The sequence below is a fragment of the Danaus plexippus genome, assembly GCF_018135715.1.
Source record: "Danaus plexippus chromosome 29 unlocalized genomic scaffold, MEX_DaPlex mxdp_36, whole genome shotgun sequence".
In the NCBI taxonomy this organism is placed as follows: Eukaryota; Metazoa; Arthropoda; class Insecta; order Lepidoptera; family Nymphalidae; genus Danaus; species Danaus plexippus.
Window position 1 is genome coordinate 838,126 of NW_026869857.1, and position 15,637 is coordinate 853,762.

A 15,637-nucleotide genomic window follows, 5' to 3' on the forward strand; every position below is an offset into this window, starting at 1 on the left:
CTTTTATAATAAAAAAGAACAGTTTTCACATTATTTTTAGAAGATAATATTGTCCTGCTGAATTACCTAAGAATTGCGTGTGTTTTGGGCACCGCTTGAAAGATAACATCATTTTTTGTGAGTTTCCTGTATGTTCTCATCTTTATGGACTAGCAGAACAGCGTGTCAGTAGCGAACTGTTTTTTGGACGTGGGTTCCGTTTACCGGACCTAAAATTGCTATTGGTGGTCAGATGTGACTGTTTTGATGAAACCCACCCCGGATAGCTGGTCTACCGAACAAACAACCTCGTCTCTGTCGTACATTCGGCTGCCGGGATCATCTCCGTGGATGAATGACTTGAGTAGCGAACGCAGCGTTTCGCTCGCTTCAGTGAAAAAGAATCTTTGGCTTGAATAACTTTTAAGGGCCCCTTAAATTACACCTGGGTCCCAAGTCACTGTTGAAGCTCCTCTCCCTGCAACGATGGACCCGGCGCCCGCGCGGGATCCATGGAATGATGAGAGGTTTCGTCTTAAAATCTCAATGAAGTTTAGTCATTTTTAGCGATCTCATTTTGTGTGCGCTTAAAGATGAACATTTGATAATAGGAATTAAGTTGAAAGAAATTAATCAAAATTAAGTCTTATAACGCAAGTCCAAGTTCTAAGAATTCTTTGATGAGTCTAAAGAGTATTGACTTAAAATCCATTTAACCCACCTTAAAAACAGGAGGAGGTTCTCAATTCGCATATATTTTCTTGTCTGTTAGGTACCTCATAAGTTTCGACTGAGTCGATTTTAATTTTCTTAAACATTACGTCCTTGTAATATGCTATTTATGAATTTATCACTAACAATGCGTAATAAAAAAAAAATTAAAATCGCTGTTTATTAAAAATAACTCATTGATAATATTAAAATAATGTTTAGACGTAGGCTCGTCACGAAAATGTTTTCTGTTGTGAACTAAATGTTTATTTTCAAATAGTTTATCATGTTTATAACAATATTGAATTCCCCAGTTATTTAATTGTTACGCGCTTAGTTAAGTTCTAACTGTAGTAACTTTGTCAGTGCATCAATACCTCTTGTAGCATGAACATGTCCGTCGTAAAATAGGATCTTTATAGTATTAATAGTGATATTTTTCCGTGATTATAACTTTGTTAGTTTTAAGAGGATGTGTTTTATTTTGAAGTGTGCTGTCATTCTTGGTGAGTAATTGGGACTTTTTTTGAATATTAAATATGTATATTTTCATAATAATATTCGAGAAGTACAGACTAAAACACAACAGGGACGACAAACGAGTTAATTTTTTTTACATGCCAGATGATTTATTTAAAATATTTACAATCAATATCGTTTCTTTTTAACTGGAATAAGTTATAATATTTGGTAAGTTACAATTTTTTTTTTTATTTATATCAACGTGTTGAAAGAGTGACGATATTTAAGATAAAATGTGCTTGAGTTTAAATTACCTTTGACCTTTTCTTAGCGGGATGACGATTCTGTTGTGATCTTTCAATTGTAATTGTAATCGTAATTTGATAAAAAAAAAGTTTTATATACATTTTTTTATATCTTCATTTCATTGCGGACAAGATTTCACTGTCGAGATGTATCCCGACTTAAAAACAAGAGTATGCGGGACATAGAAAGCATTTTTTATTAGCTTCACATGTATGTTTGTTTGTTTGTTTATAACCGACTTCTTTGGGCGCGATTTTGACCCACTTCAAACGGCCAGATTTCGTTCAAACCTTGTAGATTTATCGAGGACCGATGACAATACACTAATTTGATAAAATTATTCCATTTTTTAAATTTGCAAAATATGATTTTTGTTAATTTATATAATTTTCATCTACAGTCGATAAGGTAAGAAACTTAATTTAAATTAAAAAAAACAGGCTATTATAAATAAACCAAACTAAAAAGTAGAAAATAAATTATAATAAATTTAAATTAAGAAAATAGTGTTGAAAATTTCATGGTGCACGGTGTCAATAGTTATAAATATTTTATTGACAGATATGAGTAGAGTGATTGTCATTTCGATAATATCTTAAAAAGCACCCCACGCTTTTTTAAAAATAAAATACATTTTTTTTATTCACACTATTATTAATTTATATTTATTGAAATTTTTAACACTATTTTCTTAATTTTTATTACGTAATCATGTACGTAGCAGTAAAAATAATCACCTACAAAAAATTACAGCAATTTAAATTATATCAAAACTATAGTGATTTAAAGTATTATTTTGTATTACTGATGATATTTTTTATATGAGGTGAAATTGAAATGATTTGCTAGCATAAACGACTCTTAGAATCTTATTTTATTCGACATATAACGAAAGTCGAACTTGGCTGGTGTATAGAACGAAAGGACATTTATATATTCTTAGAAACAAGGTAAGAATCGACTTTGTAAAAAATAACATTCGATACAATTCCACCGCTAATTTATTAAATTTACACAAAAATAAAAACAATTCTAAATGAATAACTCTCAACTATCTTGATTTAAACTAATCGGTAAATGAAATCCGAATATAACACAATCGAAAGATTTAAACACACTTCGAAAATCTACTAACGACTAAACTATCACACCAACGCGCGTTACGAACGAAAAAAGAGCCCTGATGTCCTCTGACAACTGCTTATATGTCGTTTGAGTCTCTCCTACCCTCTCATATTCCTACATTGATTCTCTCCTACCCTCTCATATTCCTACAGTATATATATATATATCGTCCGCCCGTGCTAACGTTTGCTGCAAAGTAACCGAAACGTCGGGAGCGTGTAGTTTTTTAAAACACTCGTAGTATAAACCGAAAAAAATATTAGTTTTATTTTAATGAATACCCGCTAAAGTAAAGATCTGATTACATTAAAGCTGTCACGTAGCGTAAGGCACAGATTTTCATACAATAATCTTATAGAATGACAGTAATAGCGTGGGTTATTGTATGACAAACGGGAAACTCTGCGTGCAAACGGGGAACTGCGTGGTGTTCCGATGCTAACTCGCCCTAAGAATATGGGTGATTTTGAAATTCAGTATTATATAGTCAATGTGTTTATTGTCCATAAATTAATATTGGGGTTGGACTATAAATTGACATAAAATTTTGACTTAAACCTGATGAAGTCTCTTGTGTAACATAGAATTAAATAACTTTGAGCCAAACTTTCGTATCATATATATGATACGCGTAGTATAATCCGAAAGCTATTAGTTTTATTTATAAGTACGTTTTCATTGAAGTGTTATTTTTTATCGGATTGATTTTATCTGATCATATTATTTGACATTTTTAATTTTATATATATATTTCGGATTTACTATACCAATGGTTTTAAAAGAGTGACGTCAGCATGACTGACGTCACCGATGCCTTTCTTCTCGTCTGGCGTCAGGATCTCAGGCTATTGAAGGTAGCCTCGTAGACGGTATACGAATCCTTTGTTTCTAAGACGTCCGTTCCTTGTAACGGCTCGAGCGAGACTGTTTCCAATCTGTACCCTCGCCTCTATTTATACCAACGGACACTCGTTCATCGTTGTTGTGACTGCACTTGCACTAGTGTCTACACAGGTGACAGCTGATAGTTTTATCCACCAGTGATCATTAGTTACGTCAATAAAAGGCGTTCGCTCCGTTTAGCATTCGCTAACAAATGCATTATAAAACAGGTCTTTGATCATATTTCTATTTTTATTTTTAATATTTCTGATTAATAATTGTTAATTAATTAATTTTTTTTAATATTTTTTTTCAGCTTTGTACAACGCTACGCTGGCACTAGTTAGAAATAGGACAAACCAAAGGTGACTTATTTATTTTATTTGCATGCATATTTTAACTTTAAGAAATATGTATAATTTATATAATATACATCACACATATTGCCCTTACTCTGACACACGCACACACGCACACACACACACACACACATAATACATCAATCCGTGAACACTCCTCAATGGTGTGTCACTGAATGTTAAACATAGTGTCGTTTAGATTATAGCATTCAAATTATAAGACCAGGTTTCCTCACGATGTTTTCCTTCACTGTTTGTCAGTGTTGTCTGAATACTCTTAGAAAGTACATATGACTCGGAAGAGATCACATTGGTACTCGCCAGGTTTCGAACCCGCGCCCTCGCGTGTGTGAGGCGGGCGTTTAACCTGCAGCCCACCACGACATCTCTTTTTTTACCAATAATCAACATTTTCTGCGTGATCTTGTCACTAGTTTTTGTCGTTAATTCCCTTAGTACGAAATTTGTTATTTGGTTAGAAAACAAAAATATATTTGTTTGAAATACAAATTTTATATGGAATAATTCAATAATTAAGCAAATTAATTTATCGTTATTAGCATAGCGTTACGCGTGTATATGGAGTGGGATTTTCCTGTTTGAAGAAGCATTTTGATTGTGACTCAAAGGAGTCCTAATACTGAAGTAAGGAAAACGAGTCGTTTTAAAAAACACGTTGTCCTTACTGTTCTTCCTCATTAAATATACAGTCGTAGGCTATACTAACGCGCGTGAATAATGAATTACAAACTTTCATACTGACAGTACGGAGTTCTATGAACAGGGATTGTTTAAATTGAAATCATTTGTGACGCGTTCGATAGAGTTCGTGTAAATATGAAATAACATGTTTTTAAAAACGAAAACATAAATAAACAAAATAATAACGTAAAAGAAATGATGCGAATGGATACGTATGAGGAACAATACAAAATCTTAGAGGATATTTGTGAGTCGGCCTCCAGACCAGACAATATTTGTTTTGTTAATAGTGCTCACGGTTCCTTGGGAAACCAACATCCCCAAAGACCATGCCGTCAAGGTCAACAAGTATTACGAGCTCACTAGGAATAGGGTCGTCGTAGATTTGTAGGCGGTAGAAGTGGGAGCGAGAGGAATAATAGCTATCTCTCTACAACCTACTAGAAGGCTTGGGCGTGTCCATAACTAACATCAGTTCTAGCTTGGAACGTACTTCGAACGCTGGCCTAGGTTCGATTCAGATTTTCTTAGGTAGAGAGAGGAGCTTGGACGGTGGAGGTGAGCGTTTAACGTTAGATAGGGGCTTTAAACCTGCACCTGGTTTAGTTCCAGGCACTGTTGAAGCTCCTCTCCCTGCAGCGATGGACCCGGCACCCGCACGGTGAACCCATGGAATGCTGAGAAGTTTCGTCTCATTTAACTTTAGTCATTTAATATATTATTTCAATATTTCTCTGTCGCCAACAAACAAAAGGTTTCTTCTTTAATGATATTTTATTTGTTTTAAAACTTATATATTTTTATTTTTCTGTTTTCAGTGATTCGGATTTGGTTCGTCTCAAACGTGGATCAGATTGCGAGTGAGTAATATTAATAATTCCCTTTTAGAAGAAACAATGGCTTATTAGTCATTATTGCTGACTGCTTCCTTAAGATTATGTACTACGTCAGCTTTAATTCAAATATGTTGCAATAAATGTCTATTTTTTGGGCGTTAAATCGTTTTAAATTTTGTCTTTATTTTTATTCTACTTGACCCAATAAAAGTATGTTTAGTTTATGTGAAAGCCTTATGATATAGGGCGGCAACCAGAGGTTCCAGGAAAACTACGAAACTTACTGATATGTGTATTATAATAAGAATTACATATTAAAACTCACAACCTATACTACATGACTACATAACTGCCGATGTCAGGACAGCAATCCCATCCCATAGCTTGTGTGGTATCAGGAATCTCCTGGTTCACGGCTCGGTGTTCCGCGGAGTCAGCGGCGTCACTCGTTATATGATATTTTATCCACACAACGGCGTAACCCCTGCGATGTTCATTTTTTTTTAATATCAGACTTTCAAACTGATTGTTGATTAACATTTGAGTACTGCTTGCAAGAGATTCCAAGCCTTTCTGTTCTCCTTTTTCCTGTTTGCTTTTGAGTTTTATTTATACTTATAAAATGTAACTAGTACATTTAAATGCGAATTTAAATCACGAGGATCAGGTACTGGATATATAGAACATCATTGAACAATCGCTTCGGCTTTTAGCTCTTATTGATATATAAATAGTTAGTTTTTGTCCATGTCTTTGTCTGTGTAATCTTCAATATTGTCTTCGAAGAATAAAAAATGCATGTGTTATTTGATACTTGAGGGAGCCAATCGTCAGCGACATCTATCGTGTGTCACGTGAGTTCATATACTATAGAAGTGTAGGGACATGTTCCCGAGGTAACATCACGGCGTAAGGCGTACATTATATACCACTTCCTATTCTGGTGCCCTCTCCTGAGCTACATTGTTGAAAAGTTTCATGAAAATCGGTTCAGTGTGTTACGTGAACGAACCTAAACCATCGAAACATACCAACACACTTTCTCTTTTATAATATTCGTGGGATTAGTACAAGATAGTCTTTATTGTACACAGTGACTCCTTCAACTTCCGGTGCAGCGATGGAACTTGCATCAGCGCTGACAAGAAGTGTGATGGTGTGGGAGACTGCCCCGACGGTTCAGACGAGAGGTTCCACATGTGCAGGAACGTCAGGTGATTTAGATATTTAAATTTTACTCCTACTTGCAAATAAAAGTAAGACATGCCTTAGATTTGTTCGATTACGTATACAAAGATGATTTTAATTTAATAAATATCACCTTAATTAGTTAAAGAGTGTTTTGTAATAAAATATTCACACTGTAAGACGTCCCTTAAGGAGAAGGTCTTCTCTAAAGAGTTCCACTTAGTACTTACCTCGGTTTTTTTTTTCTTTCTCATTTAATGTGGGATGTTAATTGCATTTCTTGATCCCAAATTAAGTGCACTTTTTCTAGACTGTGTCCTTTTTGTTTTTTTTTTTTTTGGGTTTGGTCGTAGTCACGACACGTGTCTTGTCTATCAAAATTTCCGGTTTTTAGCATATTCTAGGGCATTCGAGACATTTTGCTGTGTATCCAAATACAGTCTAGTAGTAGTCTTATGCTTTTAATTTTTTTAACACTGCCCTCTAGTCCCCGATGGCTTTAATTTAATTTTAACATTGGAAGTCAATGCCCAGCTTTGTGAGGCATCCAGGATAAAAATATGAGATCGTAAAGAAGATCAAAGACATTCCTTATTTGTTCCTACCCGGGTCGTGGCTGGTCGAGAAGGAAATTTGAAAGCAAACCGATAGAAGCTCAAGATGAATTGTCTTCTGGAATTGACCTTCAGCAGCATAGTAATGATTGGTGTGCTGGTTATCAGGGGCATTCAAATATGAAGGGGTATTAATTGATAATCTGTTGAGGAGCTCGCTTGCATTTGAAATCAATCCTTTGGCTTGTCACTATGACGAGTGTAACCGCTGGGCTATAGAGAGCTAATGTACTGAAGACTATTTCTTTTCCTAAATATACGTAGTATGGTTTGTGGTTATGGGTTATAGGAATCAAATTAGTTATATATCACGTATAGTTATTATCGTGCTGTTTTTGCCAGCTTCATATCTTACCAGTTTTGTCAGTTTACTTGAAGTATAAGTTGTAGACAATGCTCGATTATCCTAGTACTAGCAAGTCGTCAGCAAATCGGTGATAGCCCATGTGTGTACCATCTATTTTCACGGTTTTTTTGTATGTTTTTAAGCGCAAGATATTTTTTTTTTTTTGCTTTAATTTGATATTTTAGTGATCAATCAGTGTACTATATTTGATTCTCCGTGGCGCCCTCTTTTAAAAGGGCGTGTTATTTGTTGTGTCTTATTGTTAGTTTGACGTAGTTCGCTTTATTGACAATAGATGACGCTAGATGAACGTTTATTGACAGCACCTATTTGCCTATGAATTTTCAAAACTTGTACTTTGAGGTCTTATTTAGAGTTCGATTATATTATGAGTATTTCTTCATCAATTTTAGACTCAGTTCATAAAGTTTTTAACACACTAAAGGCGCATTAGTATTTGTACACAACTTTACCTTTTTAATTGTTATTAAAACCTCTTTGCTTTTACTTGTTTTTTTTTTGTTATGTGTCTTTGTTGGCACGTTTTTTTCTAAACTATAAGTCGATTTGGATAAAAAAAATCGTTATGTTGTAGCGGGAATAGCTGCGAGTGCGTTGGATTCCATGAACTTTTAAAATGAAAGTTGTTTGGGAAATTCGAATATGTAACCAAAGGCTAGGTTAAATCTATTTTAAGTAGTCAAGTTTAATCTACACACAATTTGCTTAATAACAAGTCAAATTAACTCTTAAATTAATTGACTGATAGCTGTTGTTATTCGGCAGAAAGAATATGTAAAGACCATAGAGTTTTCAGATCATTTCTAGCAGTTCCAATTATCTTAATATGAAAAAAATATATATAGGGTAATTTCACACCTTATGAGTCCCGATAGTCCGTGCTACCACACAGTACTCAAGATAAATCGTCAAACATAATAAACACGCGGACATTTGCAAAAATACCCCAAGAATCCAGTGCGAATGAAGTCATATCATAAAAAGTTTCAATAGACCATCACCTCCAGGTGCCCATATTACCACTTTCGATGCACGTACGGAGCTTGCGTCGATGGTACAGCTTCCTGCAATGGTGTCAAGGAGTGTATGGACAACTCGGATGAACTGCAACCGGCCTGCCAGAAGAAAAGCAACATCTTTGGGTGAGTATTAGGCTGTAAGGTGCAAATAACACTAACTGTTGTTTGAAGGGAAATCAATGCGATAAATAATGATGGCATCTCGTCTTTGAAGTTCCATGTTAATGATCTGCTTATTGTTTTGGTCGAATGCGTTGTCATTTTCAACGTGTCTTCATTCTCAGTCTAGGATTATACAGTCACAAAGTGCAAATGTCATAGTTTTGGTGTTTCTTAAAATGTACTCAATCTAATAAGTTAAAAAAAAAATGTCTCTCATAAAGAAAAAGCACTAATGAATTTTTATAGTGACAGCAATAATTATTGTGGGTAGATTTTGACTATTGGATTCAACTGGCGTATATTTTATTCGGTTCTTGAGAGAACGCTGCGCTAAGTTTATGTTAAAGTGACAGTTATTTATGCTTCCTTGTCGAGACTTACATCCCACGTATTTTGTTATTATCGTTAATCGTTGGAAGCATCTAAGTCACACCATAATCTTAATTAAAGACTTTTTTAATAATAATTCCAGTGAAAAATTTATTTGCAAGAACGGTGAAATGATAGATGTTTATCAGATCTGTGATGGAACCACTGAGTGCAGTGATAATAGTGATGAGACCTTGGAGACCTGCGCGAGCACTGTTTGCCCATCACATTTGTTCCAATGTGCGTATGGCGCATGCGTTGATGCTGGGGCCGAGTGCAATAATGTGAGTTATGGAGATGAAAGTGACGTCATCTTACAATAGACCAATAGATTCCGGCAATTAAATTCTAATAATCGAAAATTTACAATTCCAGTTGCAGGAATGCGCTGATAATTCTGATGAATGGGATCTTCTGTGCAATAAGACGTCTACCACAACAACAACCACCACGGAGACCACGGAGACGTAAGAATTTTGTGAAATCTGAATGGATGTGATTAGCTCATTAAATCTGAATGGATTTTAGCTTCTAGTTTCGTCTGTAATATTTGTTTTGATATGTTATAGGACTATAGAAACCAGCTAACTATTTTGTCTAGTAGCTTTTTGTTGGCTTACTAGTGTTTCGATCCTATGTTGTTTTATTTTCTACACGATCCACGTTAATTGAAAGTCCTACTATGGACTTTTATTGAATTCTCGGCTCACATTTATCGTATCATCTCCCTGTAGACGGGAGTGGAGGTATATAAATTAAAATTTGAAGGGTTTACTCTCCCTTGGCTTAATTCCAGAGCTCAATTCACGATACTTTCTTTGGCAATCTTTGAAAAAAACATCCTCCAGTACTCTTCCCACAGTTATTATATTAATATTTTAAATATATTTATATATATATATATATTTATATACATTTTTACAGAAGTCGGTCGTCCTGCGTCTTGCCAGATCATCCAAAGTTCGGAATATACAGCCTAGCTGACGGTAGCAAATATGTTCCAAGGAGTGTTCAAGAAAATTTGGTGGTTCTGAGCCTCACATGCTACCCAGGATATAAAAGTGTAGGGGAAATGGCCACTTACTGTCATGAAGGGTCATGGTCTACCGATTTACCTTATTGCGCCCGTAAGATTTAGTTGTATATATTTTATATTTTTAGTAAAGATCAATACAAGAAGTTACTGCTGGTATCGTCCAGCTAACTGAAGTTTTCAATCGAGATCCTTAATTTTGAAAGTCATTAATTTGGACTTGGCTTATAGCTTGAAGTGAGCATGAATTTAAAACACTGTCCAAAACTGTTTTAGTTATTACTTAAAACTGTTAACTCTGCGGTTTAAATTATGCGGAACTGAAAATAGAATGAAAGGATCTTGATGACTTGATATCAAGTGGCTAAAACAGCATCTAAATTGGTAAAGCCCTTTGACACGACCCGTCCCAGTCGCTTCCAATGTCTCTCGTATCAATATCCATAAATCAAATAAATTTACATCGCAACAAAATAATTTAAGAAAATATCAGGACCTTAAGGAAATGTGTTCATTTCCAGGGACGTGTAAATTGGATAAATCACCAAGTATTGAGTACAGATGTATTACTAATGACGAAGGGACCAGGGCGTGCGAGGATTACGAAGTGGAGGGTACCATTGTCCAGCCTCAGTGCAGGGAGCCCAACTACTACAGTCTCAGCGACCTGTACTACATGGTCTGCCGTGATGGACAATGGAATTACCAACCGAAGTGTGAAGCTGGTGAGTTGGCAGCATTGATGCAGACTATTCTGGATTTGAGATCTAAGATTTTCGCGAGTATTCATTTAAATGAAACTAGTATTATTTTCGGATTTACTACGCGGATTTTATTATTTAAAAACTACATAATCCCGACGTTTCGGTTACTTTGCGGCAACCGTGATCACGGGCAGACGAGGTGTAGTTTTTAAATAATAAAATCCGCGTAGTAAATCCGAATAATACTAGTTTCATTTATTCTGGATTTCATTTGTATCGGTTTAAGAATTACTTTCGTCTTCTTCAATTTCCAAAGAGAAAGTACAAGGTTTAAATGTGTAGAATACTGAATCGGCTGATGTTGGCCGGGCCGAGAGCTCAATCGACAAAGCGTCTAAATCGAAACATACGGTGAATCAAATGGACGTAGCGTATTATATTCCTCAATTTAATTGTCATGGATTTTTTTTTAATAATTTGGTGATAAATTAACAACTCAAACAAAATCTTAAGAGATTATCGATTTTTGATTCATCTGTCATTTAGAATGTGGTACATTGACCCCACGCGCGACTCCCTTGGTGTTGGGCGGGCGGACTGCGGACGTTGGCGAAGTCCCCTGGCACGCGGGGATCTACAGCAAGCTGACGGAGCCTCCAATACAGATATGCGGGGCTTCCTTGGTCAGCGACACCGTACTGGTCTCTGGTACTGATTCCACCAAATAGTTTCAAAAACATTTTCGTGTGCTACTGACTTGGACAACGTTTTTATGTAAAAAAATGTTCAAACACATGGACCTTTATATAGCAGAAGGGGACATTATTATCATCAATTGAGTTTCGTTTATTTGATTCAATTTACTCGAAGCCCTCCGTTCAACTTCTAAGTTCTGTGTTGTTATATTCTAGAAGTGTAACTAGAAGACTTGATGTGTATTTTTTTAGGCAAACCTAGAAAGGTGTTCATATTTTAAGTACTAACTTCTGTTGTATCGTTTCAGCCGCTCATTGCTTTTGGTTCAACGAAAATACTGAGCCAGCAGAAAACTATGCAGTGGCGGTTGGCAAGCTGCATAGAGACTGGGATCATCATCTAGACATGGACTATCAGCAGACTTCTGATGTGAGCCGACCTTTAAAGATATCCTTTACACCTTCTAGCCTTTACGTTACACAAAGTATACAGCACTGTAGCATAGTAGATTGTAGAACCAACGAGACAAGATAAAATTCGTAAATATATACTATTTGGACCTCCTTCCGTTTAATTCGAATAAAATGTAAGGTTATTTTTGTACCATGTAGCTGATTGATATATCACAAATTGTTCCTCTGAAAAGAAAAGGTTTGACAGCCCAAAACTTTTACAGGGTGGCTGAATAGAATGTGGGTATTTTAAAAAAAAAGATTGAAAAGTAAATACCAAAGGTATAAATAAAATGTAAATGGGGCGTTTTAATGTTATAATTGAAGTTTACTTTCTATGGATTATGGACGTTTAAGATTGCAAAGTCATTGCAAACTTCGTCCCGATACTTGTAAGACCGACGTCCCTTCCGAACACTTCCGAGTAGACATTTGTGGGTTATCTTATAGCGACTGCACAACTCTCGATATTGTCTCCGGTGCTAGATGCTGTTGCCTCTTTTAATCATTGAACCGGTCACTTAGAAACACATCACATTTATTTTAGTCAAATCAGCACTTGGCACTTCGCTAATTCGGAACAATACAGCCGTCTAGTAACCATGTATCTTGATGCTTCCCTTCGAAGTGACTCATAGCGACTTTAACTCCCGTAAGCATGCCTACCAAAGCGCTCGCTCTGTTCCCCGCGAAAAAAATCATGCAATATGCACGTTATCTTTCGCCGCCCTGTGTAAATATTACACCAGACTGATGTGAGGACCTTTGTCATTACTTAGATATGCAAATTGTCTGATATTACCGTATAATGGACAGAACTTAGTTCTACATTCGTATTACTTATTACCTCATCAGCATCACTTATAACCTCGTCTGGTGTCAAAACTTCCTGATGAGGTACAAGTTAATTGCTTCAACGAAATATATCCGATAGTCTGATCTAGAAAATGTTAAAACCGGTTTCGAATTAGTCAATCTAAAATAAATAATGAAAAAAACATGTGATTTTGATAATCATTGACCAACTTTGCCAGGTGCAATCCATCTACGTCTCCCATTACTATCGAGGATCGTCCATGAACTACCAGCACGACCTGGCCATCGTAATCGTCACCCAGCCCTTCTCCTACCGTCCGTACATAAGACCTATATGTGTGCATTTCCCTCATGATGCGACAGAAATGGCGATCAAAAACGACGACCTCGGGAAGGTAGGTCCCTGTTTCCAAATATACCATTCTAATCATCAGCCCATTGTTCCAGCAAACACTTCTTCTAACTTGGAGGAGGTTAGAGCATGAATCACCACGCTCGCTCAAGGTGGATTGGCGATTTCAAATTTATAATTTAGTACTGTGAGTCCAGGTTTTCTCGCGATGTTCCCCTTCACCATCTGTCAGTGGTGTCTAAATACTCTTAGAAAGTAAATATGACTCTGAAAACGTCACATCGGTACTTGCCAGGTTTCGAACCCGGGAACCCGCACCCTCATGCATGATAGGCGGATTTTTAACTTCTAGACCACAAAGACTTTATATATATGTATATTATATTATTCTTCATACTTCTGATAAGATAATTCTCATTATTTTGTTTTTCAAATACGTGTATCTGTTATTTATTAACAACTAAAGTTCAACTAAACAATGTGTTCTTGTACTGTGAATGTTAATGCTTCCTTAGATTAAAAAATTCAATATTGTACCTAAAATTATATAAGTGGCTCACATAAACTGTTATTTACTTATATATAATTAATTTATCTCCAGGTAGCTGGTTGGGGTCTCACGACGGTCCACACTGGCTCCGAGTCCCCCACGCTAAAGGTCCTGGACGTGCCTTTTGTTGATTTTGACACCTGCCTCCAGAACACACCAGAATACTACCGGGAATTCTTCAGCAGCGATAAGATCTGTGGTGGCTACGCTAATGGTAAGGTTGAAATTTTTGCAGAATTGATTATGTGCCTCCCGATCATGCAGAAATTGTTTAAGTAATTAAAATAACTAATAAGTGAATATTTTAATAGAAATACATCGAACACTCCAGCTCTTCACGTTTATTAGATGTTGCCATAACTATAAATTCTCTTTATATCATTTTTATTCTATTCGTTTTGTATTCGATTGTTTGTTCGGAGTTATGAATGGATATTTAAAATTATAGTTATATTAATCAACAGTCAACGCCATCTATCGTCTGTGCTGTGGAGATTCATACACAATACATGTTTAGTGTTTGTTAGAAAAGCCACAACTTGTATCACAATGTGAATGTTCCCGTTTGTAACTCATGCTCGCAAAAAATACTGAACCTATTTTAATGGTATTCTGTATTTGGATAGGTGAAAGAAATTGAATAAAAAATCGGATACATTGCTTAGATTTTATGATTATTTTTTTTTTTGTAAAATATAGACGTGGATTTTTGAAGTATTCAATATTTTTATAACAACGGTAAGATAAAATCTACTTATAATGGTAAAGCTGCTCGCGGAGGTATATACAGAGCCTTCATACGTAAGAAAGGCTTCGAGGGAGGTTGTGTCTAGAAGTTTAGCTATTATATCTATTTTTTACCGCCAATGGTTCAATACAAGGTGTAGTTGTCTATTTGAAGTTCATTTCATCCAAGGTACAAGTCTCTGTAAGGGTGACAGCGGTGGTGGGTACGCCTTCCCCTTCAAGCTTAACGGCCGCACCAGGTACTACCTCCGCGGTGTCGTGTCCACAAGCCCACCGCTGCCTCTAGGATTGTCATGCAACATATACACGTACACGAGCTTCACGGATATCATGCAACACAAAAGAATCATCATGACGCATATGCATTGACTTTTAAAGCTATTTTGATGTGAAAAAAAATTGTTCATAGTAATCAAAAAATGTTGTAAATTTGTACCTATGGGAGACGTGTCATTGAAAAGGGGGATTCTGATTAATAGACTGTGTTTCGATGACAGATAAAAAAAATATCTAATGACAGGTTTTTTTTTTTTTAATAAAAATAATTCAAATGTATATATACATTTTATCTATATTAGTAAGTGTTTTGTTACACTGAAAATTTATATAAAAATGTACGGATGTATATATGTAGACATCTTTATTTCGTAAAATTTTTGTTACGTGTTAGATGACATGTCTGTTGTAATTGTATAAATATAATGTTTTTTAACATAGCATGTTTTACTTTTTATTGAGAGCTCATTTTTTTTTTAAACGTAACAAAGTGCTACGGAAATGTGGTATTTTACATATTATTTTTTATTGGATCTAATACGGGTTTAACTGAAATGGTTTGCCTATTAAAGTAGTATTAGTTAATCAATTGTTTAAAGCCCCACAATCCATGTATGTAGTATGCATTTTTTGAACGAATATAAGAGGCTTAAGGCGAAACAGTGACAAAAATAGATAAACTAGCGATTTAATTATGAATTGAAATGAGTTACTATAGAAAATATTGAATAAGAAAATCATAGACACGATTTTATTTTTCGATCATCCATGGAGTGTCGCTTTAGAAGTTGCAGTCTCAATTCAGTTCAGTAGTTCATTCAATTCAGTACTTAGAGAAATTTTTTTACTTTTATTTGAATACATATTTTAAATATAAGAATTTTTTTTATTGCTTTTCGCATTTTCCTATAAAAAAAAACAGCCTCACAA

At 35.4% G+C, this 15,637-nt stretch overlaps 1 protein-coding gene across 1 annotated transcript; it reads left to right on the forward strand.

Annotated features, from left to right (window-relative positions):
• Positions 1-1,049: 1,049 nt before the first annotated feature.
• LOC116776979 (modular serine protease-like) lies at positions 1,050-15,147 on the forward strand. The gene is made up of 14 exons (XM_061529075.1): positions 1,050-1,196; positions 3,782-3,830; positions 5,345-5,386; positions 6,457-6,576; positions 8,539-8,673; positions 9,185-9,365; positions 9,457-9,548; positions 10,006-10,208; positions 10,636-10,839; positions 11,365-11,526; positions 11,822-11,943; positions 13,001-13,177; positions 13,736-13,898; positions 14,601-15,147. The coding sequence occupies exons 1-14, from the start codon at positions 1,163-1,165 to the stop codon at positions 14,798-14,800; spliced, it is 1,884 nt and encodes a 627-aa protein (XP_061385059.1). The 5' UTR covers positions 1,050-1,162; the 3' UTR covers positions 14,801-15,147.
• The last annotated feature ends 490 nt before the right edge of the window (positions 15,148-15,637 follow it).

What these genes read in the sequence shown, in the direction of transcription:
- LOC116776979 (XM_061529075.1), top strand. Translation starts at nt 1,163, where the DNA reads ATGTGTTTTATTTTGAAGTGTGCTGTCATTCTTG. An exon ending in CTGGGGCCGAGTGCAATAAT is followed by an intron (nt 9,366 to 9,456) that starts GTGAGTTATGGA and finishes TTACAATTCCAG; the next exon opens with TTGCAGGAATGCGCTGATAA. An exon ending in ACTATCAGCAGACTTCTGAT is followed by an intron (nt 11,944 to 13,000) that starts GTGAGCCGACCT and finishes CAACTTTGCCAG; the next exon opens with GTGCAATCCATCTACGTCTC.